Genomic DNA, 17,304 nt, shown 5'->3' with positions numbered 1-17,304 from the left:
TATTGCTACTTGGTATATCATTGTTCAAAGTACATATCGAAGTGTTGCAAATCTGTATTTCTTACGTTGGGCTATGCCTTGATGCTGGATGTCAACAGCCTAGTTCTAGTTGATTTCCTATCCAAAGTGAGTACTATTTTTATATCGTATTGGAGATAAGAAAGTATTAAAGTTTTAAAATTGTTGATTTCAAATCTGTCAGTGCTCTAATGGAGTAAGTTTAGGTTTACATTTATGCCATCAGTAGTTTTTAGTAGGACAGATGCTACTCTAGTTCTAGAACTTGGTGATAAGACTATTTGGTGGTTATTTTCATAAGGATACTGTGCTAGGTCTTCAAAAAAGGGAAATGTCTGAATGTCCTCAAGGAGCTTAGAGTCTGGTAGGTACTAAAATTGATTACTAACCTACAGTTCAGTAAGTAGAACAATAAAAATATATACACAGTGTGTAGTGCTACTAAAGAAAAAGAGCTCAAATAAAGAGCACTTTAAAACTGATTGTCAGACGGGCGCGGTGGCTCACGCCTGTAATCCCAACACTTTGGGAGGTCGACGCGGGTGGATGACCTGAGGTCAGGAGTTCGAGACCAGTCTGACCAACATGTCGAAACCCTGTCTCTACTGAAAATACAAAAATTAGCCAGGCGTGGTGGCAGGCACGTGTAATCCCAGCTACTCAGGGGAGGCTGAGACAGGAGAATCCGCTTGAACCTGGGAGGCGGAGGTTGCAGTGAGCCGAGATCACGCCACTGCACTCCTGGGTAACAGAGTGAGACTGCGTGACAGCAAGACTCCGTCTCAAAAATGAATAAATAGGCTGGGCATGTTGGCTCATGCCTGTAATCCCAGCACTTTGGGAGCCTGAACCGGGCGGATCATGAGGTCAGGAGATGGAGACCATCATGGTTAACACGGTGAAACCCCGTCTTTACTAAAAATACAGAAAATTAGCCTGGCATGGTGGCACACACCTGTCCCAGCTACTCAGGAGGCCAAGGCAGGAGAATCGCTTGAACCTGGGAGGCGGAGGTTGCAGTGAGCTGAGATCGCACCACTGCACTCCAGCCTGGGCGACAGAGCAGAACTCCATCTCAATAAATAAGTAAATAAAATAAATAAATGATAAAAATACAAAAATTAGCCTGGCGTGGTCGTGCATGCCTGTAGTCTCAGCTACTCTGGAGGCTGAGGCAGGAGAATTGCTTTAACCTGGGCGGTGGAGGTTGCAGTGAGCCAAGATCGCACCAGTGCACTCCAGTCTGGGCAACAGGGTGAGACTCCATCTTAAAAACAAACAAACAAAAAATAAATTTTGGTAACTTTTCTGTTTTGTGTGTTTTTAAGTCTTGGTGTTTATATAATCCACCCCCATTTATTTCAATAATTCAGCAAGCCTTTTAGAGCAGTGTCTCAACTTCAGCACTGTTGACACTTTGGATAATTATCTTTATTGTTGGGGACTGTCCTGTACATTGTAGAATAGCCGGCACCCTGTCCTCTACCCACTAGATGTCAGTAACTTCCCCTCGTTTGTGACTACAGTGTGTTCAGACATTGCTAAATATTCCCTGGGGAGCAAATGTCCTCAGTTGAGAGCCATTGTTTAAGAGCTTACTCTGTGCCAGCCTGGTGGATAGGTACGAAGATAGAAAAATTCAAGGAATTAATGCAGTGAGGGCAGAATGGGCTTATAAACACATAATTGGAAACCTGTAAGGTAAGTGTACTAGAAAATAGCAATCAAGACACCTCAAAGGCTTTTGGGCTGGTGAGCTATCTCAGAATATCTCATGAGCATTTAGTAGACAGCTATGCTTAGAACATGAAATGATAGAATGGGTATTGGTAGGAAATGAAAGCAGAAAAGATGACTTTATTTTACATAACCATTAATGATAAGCTCGCTGTTAGTCTTGCAGTTTATTTTACTGTGTGGTAGTGCTTTAAGTTTGATCCTTTCTATGTAATTTTTTTAAATGGCAAAACTGCTCTCTGCATAGAATTAGAAAGTCCAAATGTATACAATAGCTGCTGCTGGTTAGTTCTTTGGCATTGTACAAGTCAGTGTCTCTGAGACAGAGAATTCTCATCTACAGACTTGGAGGGAAAATATCAGAACCTATGAGTATTCAATGACATAATGTATGTGAAATAATTTAAAGCCATAAAACATTACCAGTTGGTGATTGTTTTTTCCCCTACAATAATATAATTCTTTGTTTTATTTTTAGCAATATGTTGAGGTTACCTGTAAGAAAGGCCTTAGTAGGCCTTTCTAAATCTCCTAAAGGATGTGGTGAGTAGTTTTTAAAATTTTTATTTGTGGATATTAGACCTTATTTTTGTAAATTTATAAGTCTGTGGAATAGTTTATCAAAGACCTAAACCCATACTTTTTAAAAATAAAAATAGCAACAGGCTGGGTGTGGTGGCTCATGCCTGTAATCCCAGCATTTTGGGAGGCTGAGGCAGGTGGATTGCTTGAAGCCAGGAATTCAAAATCAGCCTGGCCAACGTGGTGAAACCCCATCGCTAGTAAAAATATAAAAATCAGCTGGGCATGGTGGCGCACACCTGTAATCCCAGCTACTCGGGAGGCTGAGGCTCAAGAATTGCTTAAACCCGGGAGGTGGAGGTTGCATAGAGCCAAGATCGCGCCACTGCACTCCAGCCTGGGAGGCAGATCGAGACTCCATCTCAAAAAAAAAAAAAAAAAAGAAACAAATTATCTAAGTTGAATAATTTTCAAAATATAATTTTACTTTGAACAGCTTATGGGAATTATCATGGAATAGAAAGTATTAGGAACTACACACATCAGTGCCAAAATGGAAAAATCACATTGTTTTTGAAAAGTGATCTTCCCATGAACATATTTTCAGTGGCATTAACAGTTTCAGTTTAAAGTTGGGTGCGGTGGCTCATGCCTGTAATCCCAGCACTTTGGGAGGCCAAGGCGGGAGGATTACTTGACGTCAGGAGTTTGAGACCAGCCTGGCCAATATGGTGAAACCCTGTCTCTACTAAAAATACAAAAATTAGCAGGCATTGTGGTGAGTGCCTGTAATCCCAGCTACTTGGGAGGCTGAGGCAGGAGAATCAGTTGAACCAGGGAGGTGGAGGTTGCAGTGAGCCAAGATTGTGCCACTGCCCTCCAGCCTGGGTGACAGAGCGAGACTCCCTCTCAAAAAAAAGAAGAAAGAAGTTTCAGTTTAAACTACTATCAAAAGTAGACAACCATTAGTTTGCATCCAGAGCAATACAGAGGAATAACAAGGAATGAAAAATTTAGGTTTATAGTTAGAGTTAATTCATCTGTTATCATCTGCTATAATAAACTGTTAATTTGTTTTTCACTTCAATATCTTTGATGGTCAGTTCGAACAACTGCCACAGCAGCAAGCAACTTGATTGAAGTATTTGTTGATGGTCAGTCTGTCATGGTGGAACCGGGAACGACCGTCCTCCAAGTAGGCATACATTCTAACTATTTTGTGTGTGTGTTCTGATTTTTTTAAAAATACTAATTTATTTCCTTTATACTGATTATTAGTAAATAATTCCTTAAAATAACTATACATAGCAAAGTTATATTAAAATTATTTCATTTTATATCTTGGCACTTCAAAGTGAACTATCATTTATTTGTCTGTGACATTTTTAGTGAATTATGGTAGTTCTTTTGTTTCACTTTTACATTCCAAATGAATACCCATTAAGAAATTTGAAGGCCGAGCGCGGTGGCTCATGGCTATAATCCTAGCACTTTGGGAGACTGAGGCAGGCGGATCATTCAGGAGTTCTAGACCAGCCTGGCCAGCATGGTGAAATCCCGTCTCTACTAAAAATACAAAAAATTAGTTGCGCATCATGGCGCGCGCCTGTAATCCCAGCTACTTGGGAGGCTGAGGCGGGAGAATCGCTTGAACCCAGGAGGCGGAGGTTACAGTGAGCTGAGAGTGTGCCACTGCACTCCAGCCTGGGCAACAGAGCAAGACTCTCTCTCAAAAAAAAGAAATTTGAAGTAACTTAAATTGGTTACTATAGGTAAGTTTGTGAAAATATATCCTTCATTTGTTTGGGCCTGCTTGATGCTTTTCATTTTCATATAACCTTTCTGTGATTAGTAATATTCATAGGAATATATCCTACAAAGCAGGTAAGCGGAGGGTAGCATGTGCTTAAATTCATGCTCTAAATATTTCTTCATATTCCTCCAGAAATAATAAATTGGTCATAGAGAAGTAATGCTTCACTCCATTTGTAAGTTGTCACAGATCTAAATGTTCTTTTTTCATTTTAGCAGTCATTTCTAGACTGTCTGCCAGTCACAGACATGAAAGCACAAAATATGATATATAATAAATGTATGTTCAAGGTACAGCAAAAAGTTGTGGCAGGGATAGGAGGTAGTAGAAAGAGATGTTGGGTGCCTCAGGTCATCCCTGAGGAGTATTAAAGGATGAATAGGTGTGTTCATATGTGTACAAGAAGGACATGCTTGCATTTCCTATGGTAAAAGTTAAGGCAGATAACTTGTCATGTTTTGAAAACTTCACCTAGTTTAATATTGATGAAACATAAGGTCTAAGTAGAAGATGAGATCACAGGAAGTCAAGTTATTGAGGAAGGGAAGGTCCAGTCATGAAATACAGTATCTGCTGTGCAGAAGAGTTTATATTTTGATCCATCGGGAGTTCTGTTGCCTATTTAAGCAGGGTGACAGTGACTGTAGAGGATGATCGTTTGGAGAATAGCAAGACTGGAATAAGAGACAAGGAAAAAGCATTTTGTATTATTGGGACAGGATACTATGAAAAGCCCTAAAATAGATAGTGGCTATGAGAATGAAAGCAAGAGAGTAGATTCAAGGGAGAATGACATGTAGACAGGCCTTCAGGAATGATGAAGACCCGAGGAATTTTTTCCCCCGTTGTACAGAACTTCCCAATATTGGCCGGGCGCAGTGGCTCACGCCTGTAATCCCAGCACTTTGGGAGGCCGAGGCGGGCGGATCACAAGGTCAGGAGATCGAGACCACGGTGAAACCCCGTCTCTACTAAAAATACAAAAAATTAGCCGGGCGCGGTTGTGGGCGCCTGTAGTCCCAGCTACTCGGGAGGCTGAGGCAGGAGAATGGCGTGAACCCGGGAGGCGGAGCTTGCAGTGAGCCGAGATCGCGCCACTGCACTCCAGCCTGGGCGACAGAGCGAGACTCCGTCTCAAAAAGAAAAAAACAAGAACTTCCCAATATTACTTTAACGGTGAGGAAAAAAAACCCCACAAAGTTTCAGTAGAGACACAGAGACAGGTAGTTCTTTAGAATTCAAAGAGACCAGAGGAATTTTTGTGGTTTTCTGCATTTGTTAGGTTATTTTGGAGTGTATAGAGCGGAGAGAAATCATTGGAATTTAAGCTGTCTGTGGAACATACACATGCAAAGTCCTGTAAATCTGAAGCTTGGAGAAGTGCAGAACTAACACGGCTGCAGATGAAGGTTTGGACATAATCATCATAAGGAATGTCAGCCAGGATGAAGGCTGGGACACTGTCTGTCTTGTTCACTACTGTACCTGCATCCTGCACTAAGGAAACACTGAACACATTTTTGCTAACCAGTTTAAACATTGGAAATTGATGACATTGCTTTAGAACGAAGGCTGAGGATGGAGGAATTAACTCTAGAGGAAATTTGAACATAGTTATAACCTTCAGCCCAGTGGGAGGTGAGTCCTGGATGAGATATAGAAGCCAAAGACAGATAGCCAGCTAGATAGTGTGTAGTGAAATCTCTAATCCAAAGGAGGGGAGCTAGGCAAAGAAGAAGTCCAGGTATGAAACCACTGGGACAGAGTTTGAGGGGACATTGTGGACAATGGTTCAGAACGGATATGGGAAGTCAGGTCTTCAGCACAGTGGAAGGATACTTTATCCAGTTTCTTCCACATAAGGTGAAGTCATGCCAAGGATCCTGAGATCCTCTGAGGCAGCTTCAGAGGAGACAGGTTAGAATGAAAGGCAAAGAAAGGGACTGAAATAAGAATGAATTAAGATTATTATAGATAGTAGTAATAAGATGCCGTATGTGTGTGTTTCAGCAATAACAGCAGTGATGTCAGGTTATTCTCATGCAATTTTTTTTTTTTTTTACTTCTAGGCTTGTGAGAAGGTTGGCATGCAGATCCCTCGATTCTGTTATCATGAAAGGTTGTCTGTTGCTGGAAACTGCAGGATGTGCCTTGTTGAAATTGAGAAAGCCCCCAAGGTACTTGATACCTAAAATTCTACACCATGCTGTAGAAGGTAGAAAACTTTCAATCTTGCAGCAAACTTTATTTAGAATTAATATTGTAGTGGAGATCCTAGCCCTCTTTACTTCTATCTATAAATTTAATTATTTTGTACAATTGACTCTCTTCATTTCAAAACTGGGAACACATAGATGGAAGTGCTTTATAAACACATGTACCATATAATTGTAACATATCTAGAAATTAAAGGTGATTTATAGCTGTCATTATTTCCGGATGGCTGTATAATATAAAACCAGGATGTAGAGTTGCCAAGTAGCACATTAAAAGTGCTGATGTCCTGCTATTTTTAGTAGAGAAAAGGGTTGCAGGGAAGAAGTTCACTTTCAGTAGTTTAATTTCATTTTGGTGTATGCAATTTTTTTTTTTTTTTTTTTTTTTGAGACGGAATCTTGCTCTGTCGCCCAGGCTGGAGTGCAGTGGCCGGATCTCAGCTTACTGCAAGCTCCACCTCCCGGGTTTACGCCATTCTCCTGCCTCAGCCTCCTGAGTAGCTGAGACTACAGGTGCCCGCCACCTCGCCCGGCTAGTTTTTTTTGTATTTTTAGTAGAAACGGGGTTTCACCGTGTTAGCCAGGGTGGTCTTGATCTCCTGACCTCGTGATCCGCCCGTCTCGGCCTCCCAAAGTGCTGAGATTACAGGCTTGAGCCACCACACCCGGCCGGTGTATGCAATTTTTTAATTCAATAGTGTCTGCTAGTCAAAGCAGTTTTTTGGTGTTCTGTTTCAGAGCAGAATAAAAAATTGCATTGACTAGGCCGGGCGCAGTGGCTCAAGCCTGTAATCCCAGCACTTTGGGAAGCCGAGACGGGCGGATCACGAGGTCAGGAGATCGAGACCATCCTGGCTAATATGGTGAAACCCCGTCTCTACTAAAAATACAAAAAACTAGCCGGGCGAGGTGGTGGGCGCCTGTAGTCCCAGCTACTCAGGAGGCTGAGGCAGGAGAATGGCGTAAACCCGGGAGGCGGAGCTTGCAGTGAGCTGAGATCCGGCCACTGCACTCCAGCCTGGGCGACAAAGCGAGACTCCGTCTCAAAAAAAAAAAAAAAAAAAAAAAAAATTGCATTGACTATTAGAATAAACTTAAAAACCAGGATGTTTTATTTCTGGGATAAATGCAAAGTACCAGGTCATAGTATTATGAATAAAAATTCAGTTTTAAAAAATACCTTGTTCTTTGCCTGTTATCAAATATATAATTTAATGTTTTTATATAATTTAACATTTTTATATATTGAGTTGCTTATAATTACAAATAAATACAAATACACACTTTTTTTTTTTCATTGAAATCCCAGGTTGTAGCTGCTTGTGCCATGCCAGTAATGAAGGGCTGGAATATCCTAACAAACTCAGAAAAATCCAAGAAAGCCAGGTACTTTATTGTTATTCAACGTAGTACCCTTTCATAAAGCAGAAAGTTACACATTTTGGTATTTGGACCTTCCCATAGATTAAGAATTTAATATCAAACTCTGAAGAAGTTGGTGTGCTCAGCTTCTAGGAGCAATAGAAGTGAGTACTACATAGTAGAGGAGGTCCAGTCAGGAGTTTATGGTATTGAGCCTTAGGATCAGCATTAAAAATCCTCGTTTAGTAACTTGCTCAACTTATGATGAAGGGTTAATCTGGACTTATTAAGCTATTGCTATATTGTACCGGGACTGCTTGTGTTTGGTTTTGTTTTGAATTAATGTGAATATTTTCTGAGGACCATTCAGCAACTTTTGATCATTCGGTGTTGTTAAAAGTTACAATTTTCTTTATTTTTTGCAACGAGGTCTCACTATATTGTCCAGGCTGGTCTCGAACTCCTGGCCTTAAGTGATCATCCTGCCTCAACCTCCCTCCCATAGTGCTGGGATTACAGACGTGAGCTACCAAACCTGACCAAAAATCATAATTTTCTGTGTTCTCTAGTTATACTTTATTCTAGGCTCCTCTAAGCATTTGCCAGATTGTGTGTTTAATACTACCAGAATGATACTCAGGAGGATCACTTGAGCCCAGAAGCTCAAGGCCAGCCTGGGCAACATAGCAAGACCCCGTCTCTTAAAAAAATATTACCAGAAAGATAGATAGTTGGCATTTCTGATACTAAATGTAAAATTACTATTAATTGTATAAAAAAAAATACATCTAGGTAGGTTGTTTAAATGGCCTATAGGTGGGCCTGGCAAAGTGGCTCACGCCTGCAATTCTAGCACTTTGGGATGCCAGGGTGGGAGGATCACTTGAGGTCAGAAGTTTGAGACTAGCCTGACCAACATGATGAAACCCTGCCTCTATAGAAAATTCAAAAATTAGCCAGGTGGGTTGGTGGGCACCTGTAATCCTAGATACTTGGGAGACTGAGTCAAGAGAATCACTTAAACCCGAGAGGCAGAGACTGGAGGCTGCAGTGAGCCAAGATCGTGCCATTGCACTCCAGCCTGAGCAACAGAGGGAGACACCATCTCAAAAAAAAGTAAAGTCTGTAGGTCATTTTGAGTGACAGCAGTTTATGTCAGTGTGTGTATATTTGAGAGTCATTTTATATGTTACAACTTTCATACAGGGAAGGTGTGATGGAGTTCTTATTAGCGAATCACCCACTGGACTGTCCTATTTGTGACCAAGGAGGTGAATGTGATCTGCAGGTATGTAGTAGAATTCTGTCAATCTTTTTGGTTGTCTCAGGTTTTAATTTTACTAGCAGCATTCGATTGACTCTTTAATAATCTACTTAAGGACCAGTCCATGATGTTTGGAAATGATAGGAGCCGATTTTTAGAGGGGAAGCGTGCTGTGGAAGACAAGAACATTGGGCCATTGGTAAAGACCATCATGACAAGATGTATACAGTGTACTCGCTGCATCAGGTAACTTTTTTTCCTTTTTTCTTCTATTATAGAATATAATTGTATACTTAATAGTCATAATTTGATGAATAATAACATTGGAAAGAATGGCTACTTTTGTTGGGTGGGAGAAGAGGGATGCTGTATTTGATATACCAATAAAATAAGTTCACTTTCATTTAGTACCAACTTCAGGTGGATTTAAAAATTAAAATATATAAGCATTTGCTTTCACTCATAACTTGCTGAGTTGTACACATATGATTTGTACAAGTTTCTGCATGTGAGTTACACCTCAATTAAATGTAAACATTTCATTATTTTTTATTCTAGGACTGTGCTCACCTTTGGAAATATACTCATTTCTTTTTAGTGTTTTGGAAATCATCTCTGTGATCATGAATAAGAAAGGAAATAATTTGGCTGGACTTAACCATTGATGGCACATTTTTTATCTTGTAGGTTTGCAAGTGAGATTGCAGGAGTAGATGATTTGGGAACAACAGGCAGAGGAAATGATATGCAAGTTGGCACATACATTGAAAAGATGTTCATGTCTGAACTGTCTGGGAATATCATTGATATCTGCCCTGTAGGTGCCCTAACCTCTAAGCCCTATGCCTTTACTGCCCGGCCTTGGGAAACAAGGTATCTTTGTATTTTATGACAATTTGTTTTTTGTCCTTAATTCATTGCTATTCAAAAGGTTCATTTTCTTCCTGAGTTTCAGTTGTTTTGGTCTGTTGACTTTTTGTTTAAGTAAAACCCTTTAAATAGAAGGTAAGTAGTTAGAATGGATCGAACCTGTGCAAATTAACTGTAATTTTCTTGGAAATTAATTCTAAAGTACTCAACCACAAAATTATTTTTTTATGTGTTCTTCCAAGGAGTTTAATAGTGTTGATATTTTAAATTTATAGTCTCCCATGTTGTTGTTTATTAAGTTTTCAACTATGAGGAATGTCATGTTCTTTAACCAGTTTCTGCTAATAGACATTTAGCTTGTATATTTCTTTATGATTACAAATCTGTAAAAAACATTGCTGTTTATAAATTTCTGTGTATATCTCTCATTCTCCTGATTAAACCGAGAAATGGAGTAGATAGATGCAAGAGGTGTGAATATTTTTAAGGTTCTTAAAGCATAACAAATTATCTTTCAATTTTTTTTTTTTTTTTTTTTTTGAGACGGAGTCTCGCTGTGTCGCCCAGGCTGGAGTGCAGTGGCCGGATCTCAGCTCACTGCAAGCTCTGCCTCCCGGGTTTTTACGCCATTCTCCTGCCTCAGCCTCCCGAGTAGCCGGGACTACAGGCGCCCGCCACCTCGCCCGGCTAGTTTTTTTGTATTTTTTAGTAGAGACGGGGTTTCACCGTGTTAGCCAGGATGGTCTGGAACTCCTGACCTTGTGATCCGCCCGTCTCGGCCTCCCAAAGTGCTGGGATTGCAGGCTTGAGCCACCGCGCCCGGCCTCAATTTTAAACTTTATGTTTTTCAACTTTGGGATTTGGGTTTTTGTTTCCATATAATTTCTGTGTCCTTACTCTGAGAATCTCTACTTGCTAATTCGTGGTTGTCATACATCCCTTCCAGTTTTTAAACATTATTTTCTTTGGTTCTTTGAACGTATTTTAATATTCATGGTTTTATTTTTAAGTGAGGCTTCTGGGGGCCAGGCGCAGTGGCTCAATCCTGTAATCCCAGCACTTTGGGAGGCCGAGACGGGTGGATCACGAGGTCAGGATATTGAGACCATCCTGGCTAACATGGTGAAACCCCGTCTCTATTAAAAAATACAAAAAACTAGCCTGGCGAGGTAGCGGGCGCCTGTAGTCCCAGCTACTCGGGAGGCTGAGGCAGGAGAACGGCGTGAACCCGGGAAGCGGAGCTTGCAGTGAGCTGAGATCCGGCCACTGCACTCCAGCCTGGGTCACAGAGCGAGACTCCGTCTCAAAAAAAAAAAAAAAAAAAAAAGTGAGGCTTCTTAGGAGTTCCCCTGTGTCTGCATAGTTTAGTAATCAGGTATAATTATACTTCAGACACCTCGACCTAATACGAGTTAGTTCTTTGCCAGTGAATCTGTATGTGGATGGAGGAGCATATTCAAAGTTCAGGCTGTTTTCAAGTCTGCCCAGCTATTACTTTGCACTGGGCCCTATGGGTCTCAGTGTTATCCAGGAGTTTGTGAATAGATTGAGCCGTCTCTGGTTTCACCTGCACATGTGGCAGCCGCTGCTAGGAATGCTGGCCGCAATTACCACTACAAACTTAGGCTAGTAAAATCTTGGCTATCCTCAGCTACAATAACCTCCAAAGCTTCACCTCCACAGACAAGTTTGCCTGTTGCTCCAAATTAAGTGAGTTGTCTCCATCTGTACCAAAGAAGTTCTCGTCTTCACAGCCTGCCCCAGCCTCGAAGAAATTCCATTTTGAGGGGGTAGAGAGGAGCATAGGAGCAGCACCGAGCCCAGCCACCAGTTTTTCAGTGCATAAAAGCTTAACACATTCTTGTATGCATTTACATTTCTAAACTGCTGAAATGGTGGGTTTTGCCATTTTTGTCCAGCTTTACTTTTGCTTTTCAGTGGGAAGGTTTTTTGAGCTCCTTAACCTCCCATAGACAAAAATCCTGCCCCTCTTTTTGAATCGTCCCAGATTTGGCTAGTTGGAACCCCTTCAAACTAGCTTCTGTGTCAGATAATAGTTTTAAAGCTTTCCTTACTGTGCCAGGAATTTACGTGTTCAAATATGGGTGTGCCAGGAGCAGTGGCTCACGCCTATAATTCCAGCATTTTAGGAGGCCAAGGTGGAGGATTGCTTGAGACCAGGAGTTCAAGACCAGCCTGGTCAACATAATGAGACACTGCCTCTACAAAAAATTTTTAAAATGTGGTGAGAGGATAGTTTGAGCCCAGGAGTTCTAGGCTGCAGTGATCATGTCACTCTAGCCTGGGCAACAGAGTGAGACCCCATGGCAAAAAAAAAGTGTGGGGGGTTCTTTTATTTAATTGCAATTCCTCTGAGCTTCATTTTTTAAAGTAATTCAGAAAGTGAATTAATTGTAAAAATTTGTTTTTGGTAAACCAGGTAACAGAAACTTTCTTTATTCTCAAAAGCACCATAGTAAACACCATATGTGTTTCTCAGAAAGACAGAATCCATTGATGTAATGGATGCAGTTGGAAGTAATATTGTGGTTAGCACAAGAACTGGAGAAGTGATGAGGATTTTGCCACGTATGCATGAGGACATCAATGAAGAGTGGATCTCTGATAAAACCAGGTATATGCTATATTGTTTTCCTTAACTTTTGCAGTTTATTTAAAGGAAATTTTATGATAATTTTAAAGAATTATCTTTTATATTTGCAAATTAGTTACTGAATATAGACTACTGGAATCTGAGCTGCTTATATAACATAATACTGACTTTAATAGTCCTAGGTCAATCCCTGGATATTGTGTTTACTTTGAGAAAGATATTTTTCCATCCCACATGGAGAAATTGAAGTAGATCGATACATTCTCAACTTATTTTGGTTTATTCCTTAGAGAAAAGAAGCTAGGCTGGGCGTGGTGACTCACACCTGTAATCCCAGCACTTTGGGAGGCCAAGGCGGGATGATTGCTTGAGGAAGAAGCTAAATATAAGAGTTTGCACAATGTAATTTTGACAAAATATTTAGAGATACTCATGTTTTGTAAACAAAAATGATTTGCCTTTTTTTTTTTTTTTTTTTTTTGAGACGGAGTCTCGCTCTGTCGCCCAGGCTGGAGTGCAGTGGCATGATCTCGGCTCACTGCAAGCTCCGCCTCCCGGGTTCACGCCATTCTCCTGCCTCAGCCTCCCGAGTAGCTGGGACTACAGGCGCCCACAACCGCGCCCGGCTAATTTTTTGTATTTTTAGTAGAGACGGGGTTTCACCGTGGTCTCGATCTCCTGACCTTGTGATCCGCCCGCCTCGGCCTCCCAAAGTGCTGGGATTACAGGCGTGAGCCACCGCGCCCGGCCTGATTTGCCTTTTTTAGCTGTCAGATTTTTTTGTGTTGTAATTTTAAGATTGTTCAGTTAGCTAAAAGTATAAGAAACCAAACTTTTTTTGTATGTATTTAAGGGAAGAAATCAAACTTTCAGATGGTATTTTAGTTTTAGGTGAAGTTCTTAAAATCTATTAGTTCATCTCTAAAAATATCTAAAATAATTACTTCTATCTAGGTGTTTAGATATTTGACACTTTAACCAGTACTATATTTAAATAACATTTCTCATTGATTTAACGTGAAAATTATAGTTACTTCTTTAGCAAGATTCCACAATCATGTAATTTCTGTTTTCTAGATTTGCCTATGATGGGCTAAAACGTCAAAGACTTACCGAGCCGATGATCAGAAATGAAAAAGGGCTTTTAACCTATACTTCTTGGGAGGATGCACTCTCTCGTGTAGCTGGAATGGTAAAAATTGAAATAAATAGTGTTAAATAGTGTTTGTGATTATCAAGAAACATCTTTGCCATGAAGAGGGGGGATGTATGTTTCTTCCCTTTTTTCCTTTTGCCAAGATTATGATTTAATCTTCCATTTTACAGACATCTGTTGAGGACATATGCTAGATATTATGCTAGATTAAGGGATATAAAGACCACGGACATGTTATTCCTGCATCCTACAATCTTGTACTGGAGAAAGTTGCACAATTCAGCAATTATTATATGCAGCTATGAGTAATTATATAGGGAGTAGTATGAGTGAGAGCATGTAGGAGGAATGCCTAACTAGGACAGGCAAATCAAGATGACTTCCTTGGAGGTTGCAGTGAGCCGAGACCGCACCACTGCACTCCAGTCTGAGTGACACAGCGAGACTCCATCTCAAAAAAAAAAAAAAAGATGCCTTCCTAAAAAAGGTGATTCTTAAAGAATCTGAGAATTAATATGAGCTTGCCAGAGTACGAGTGGAGGGAATAGTTTTCTTGTTAGAGAAAGACAACATAAAGCACTAGAGGGAAAGGCAGATACTTCAGAGGAGGTTGCATTTAAGGTAACTATAGTTCCACTTCAGACCTCATTTTGAGGTGCCTTTGTTCCTAAATATAAAACAGCTTCGTTCCAAGCTGATGTTATTAGCTGTGGCCCCACATGACACCTCTGCAGCTTTTCACTTTAGATTAATTAATAATTGTTGTACAACTTTTTTTGTTTTTTTGAGGTGGAGTTTCACTGTTGTCGCCCAGGCTGAAGTGCAGTGGCGTGATCTCGATCTTGGTCACTGCAGCCTTTGCCTCCGTGGTTCAAGCAGTTCTCCTGCCTCAGCCTCCAGAGTAGCTGGGAATACAGGCATATGCCACCACGCCCAGCTAATTTTTGTATTATTGGTAGAGACGGGGTTTTACCATGTTGGCCAGGCTGGTCTCGAACTCCTAACTGCAGGTGATCCCCCCATTTCAGCCTCCCAAAGTGCTGGGATTACAGGCATGAGCCACCGTGCCTGGCCATGTTGTAAACCTTTTTAATCAGAAGTTTGTTAATTTTTTCTATACTTGAAAACATTTACCATTTTATTTTCTGAACATTTCACTGTGGTCTTTGCTGCATGTAGGTTTCTTGATGATGCCCTTTTCATCTGTTTCTAGTTGCAGAGTTTTCAAGGCAAAGATGTGGCAGCAATTGCAGGTGGCTTGGTGGATGCTGAAGCCCTAGTAGCTCTCAAAGATTTACTTAATAGAGTGGACTCTGACACCTTATGCACTGAAGAGGTCTTCCCCACTGCAGGAGCTGGGTGAGAAATATGAAGCTAGGATCTAGGCTTTTCTTTCTTCTTTTAGTTAGAAGTTATGTATAAAATGTGACAATCTGGATTCTCCAACATATCCCCCAGTTTATTTTCACATATAGACCAAGATCAAACCAGAAGTTGTAGGAAATAGAGGAATCCATTTATCACTAAGTATCTCAGGCCGGGCATGGTGGCTCACGCATGTAATCCCAGCACTCTGGGAGGCTGAGGCAGGCAGATCGCCTGAGTGCAGGAGTTCGAGACCAGCCTGGCCAACATGGCGAAACCCCGTCTCTACTAAAAGTACGAAAAAAATTAGCCGGGCGTGGTGGTGTGCGCCTGTAATCCCAGCTATTCGGGAGGCTGAGGCAGGAGAATCGCTTGAATCTGGGAGGTGGAGGTTGCAGTGAGCCAAGATCACACCACTGCATTCCAGAGTAGGCGACAGAGTAAGACTCTGTCTAAAAAAAAAAGTATCTGAAATGTTTATTTAATTTAGAAATACTTCATAAAATCTTTTGTTTGGAAATGCAATGGGTTTGATGAATAGACTATTTCATGGATTCTCTGTATGTATTAATTTTAAAGTAAATTTGCATTTTATATATTGTATTTCTAGCACAGATTTGCGTTCCAATTATCTTCTTAATACTACAATTGCTGGTGTGGAAGAGGCAGATGTTGTACTTCTGGTTGGTACAAATCCACGTTTTGAGGCACCACTGTTTAATGCTAGAATTCGAAAGAGGTTGGTAATAGTATTTATTCAAGGTTTAAAAATATTTACGTAATTTTTTTGTTTTATATGTGAAAAATGACATCTTCCTAATAGGTTAGTGGTAGTGAGACTCCAAAAGATAACTGGAAGACAATTTTTTTTTTTTTTTTTTTTTTTGGAGGGGGATGGAGTCTCACTCTGTCACCCAGGTTGGAAGTGCAGTGGCGCAATCTCGGCTCTGCAAGCTCCACCTCGAGACAGGGTTTCACCATGTTAGCCAGGATGGTCTTGTTCTCCTGACCTCGTGATCTGCTCACCTTGACCTCCCAAAGTGCTGGGATTACAGGTGTGAGCCACTGTGCCCAGTCTTTTTTTTTTTTAATTTTTTAGAGATGGTGCCTTGCCATGTTGCCAGGCTAGTCTCAAACTCCTGGGTTCAGGCCATCCTCCCACCTTGGCCTCCCAAAGTACTGGGATTACAGGTGTGAAGTGCTACGCCCAGTTTCTACGATTTCTAATAGGTCCATTTTCTCCTCTCCTTACCAGTTTTTAAATTTATTTTGTTAGCTTTTTATTTTGAAATAATTCAAGACGCTTGAGATGGTCTTTGTATACATTTTGTATATTGTTCACGTAGATTAACTGATGTTAACATCTTGCCATGTTTGTATTATGATTCTCAGTGTCTGTGTGTGTATATATATAGTGTGTGTGTGTGTATATACATACACTACATATGTATATATATAGATATGTGTGAATCTAATTTTCTGAGTCATTTGGAAGTTTCTCGTGGGCATAGTGCCCTTTTATACCTAAATTCTCAGTGTGGATTTCTTGAGAACAAGGAGCATTCTCTTAAATAATGAAGAAATTTAGGCTGGGCGCAGTGGCTCACACCTGTAATCCCACCACTTGGGAGGCCGAGGCAGGCGGATCACCTGAGGTTGGGAGTTTGAGACCAACCTGACCAACATGGAGAAACCCATCTCTACTAAAAATACAAAATTAGCCGGGCGTGGTGACGCATGCCTGTAATCCCAGCTGCTCAGGAGGCCGAGGCAGAAGAATTGCTTGAACCTGGGAGGCGAAAGTTGTGGCGAGCCAAGATTGCGCCATTGTACTCCAGCCTGGGCAACAAGAGCAAAACTCCATCTCAAAAAAAATAAATTTAGTTTTTTCGGTTTTTGAGATCTCGATCTCGGGTCACTGCATCCTCTGCCTCCTGGGTTCAAGCAATTTTCCTGCTTCAGCTTCCCAAGTAGCTGGGAATACAGGCGTATGCCAACATGCTCAGCTAGTATTTGTATTAGGGGTCTTGCTCTGCCACAGAGGCTAAGGTATATTAGCATGATTGCAGCTCACTGCAGCCTTGACCTCCTGGGCTCAAATGATGCTCCCACCACAACCTCCTGAGTAGCTGGGACTGCAGGCATGCACCAACATGCCCAGCTAATTTTTTAAAATACCTTTTGTAGAGATGGGATCTGCCTATGTTGCCCAGGCTGGTCTTGAACTCCTGAGCTCAAGTGTTCCTCCTGCCTCGGCCTCTGAAAATGCTGGGAGTAATAGACATAAGCCACTGCATCCAGCCAGAAATTTAGTTTTGATACAGTATTATTTCATAAGTCACCGTTTATATTTAAATTTCTTTTTTT

At 41.0% G+C, this 17,304-nt stretch overlaps 1 protein-coding gene across 1 annotated transcript in view; it reads left to right on the top strand.

Moving 5' to 3' along the window:
- LOC105468281 (NADH:ubiquinone oxidoreductase core subunit S1) overlaps positions 1 to 17,304 on the top strand; it is a 37,903-nt gene that overhangs the window by 1,390 nt on the left and 19,209 nt on the right. The window contains exons 2-12 of the mRNA XM_071073279.1: positions 2,234 to 2,298; positions 3,381 to 3,472; positions 6,160 to 6,267; positions 7,616 to 7,692; positions 8,875 to 8,956; positions 9,048 to 9,178; positions 9,620 to 9,805; positions 12,303 to 12,437; positions 13,494 to 13,608; positions 14,786 to 14,931; positions 15,548 to 15,676. Of these exons, the coding sequence (XP_070929380.1) occupies positions 2,238 to 2,298; positions 3,381 to 3,472; positions 6,160 to 6,267; positions 7,616 to 7,692; positions 8,875 to 8,956; positions 9,048 to 9,178; positions 9,620 to 9,805; positions 12,303 to 12,437; positions 13,494 to 13,608; positions 14,786 to 14,931; positions 15,548 to 15,676 (1,262 nt within the window). The 5' untranslated portion in view covers positions 2,234 to 2,237. The remainder of the gene's footprint in view (positions 1 to 2,233; positions 2,299 to 3,380; positions 3,473 to 6,159; positions 6,268 to 7,615; positions 7,693 to 8,874; positions 8,957 to 9,047; positions 9,179 to 9,619; positions 9,806 to 12,302; positions 12,438 to 13,493; positions 13,609 to 14,785; positions 14,932 to 15,547; positions 15,677 to 17,304) is intronic.

Source organism: Macaca nemestrina, chromosome 11 (assembly GCF_043159975.1).
Source record: "Macaca nemestrina isolate mMacNem1 chromosome 11, mMacNem.hap1, whole genome shotgun sequence".
In the NCBI taxonomy this organism is placed as follows: domain Eukaryota; kingdom Metazoa; phylum Chordata; class Mammalia; order Primates; family Cercopithecidae; genus Macaca; species Macaca nemestrina.
Note: the sequence above shows the minus strand (reverse complement) of the source record. Positions and strands in the feature narration are given on the sequence as shown.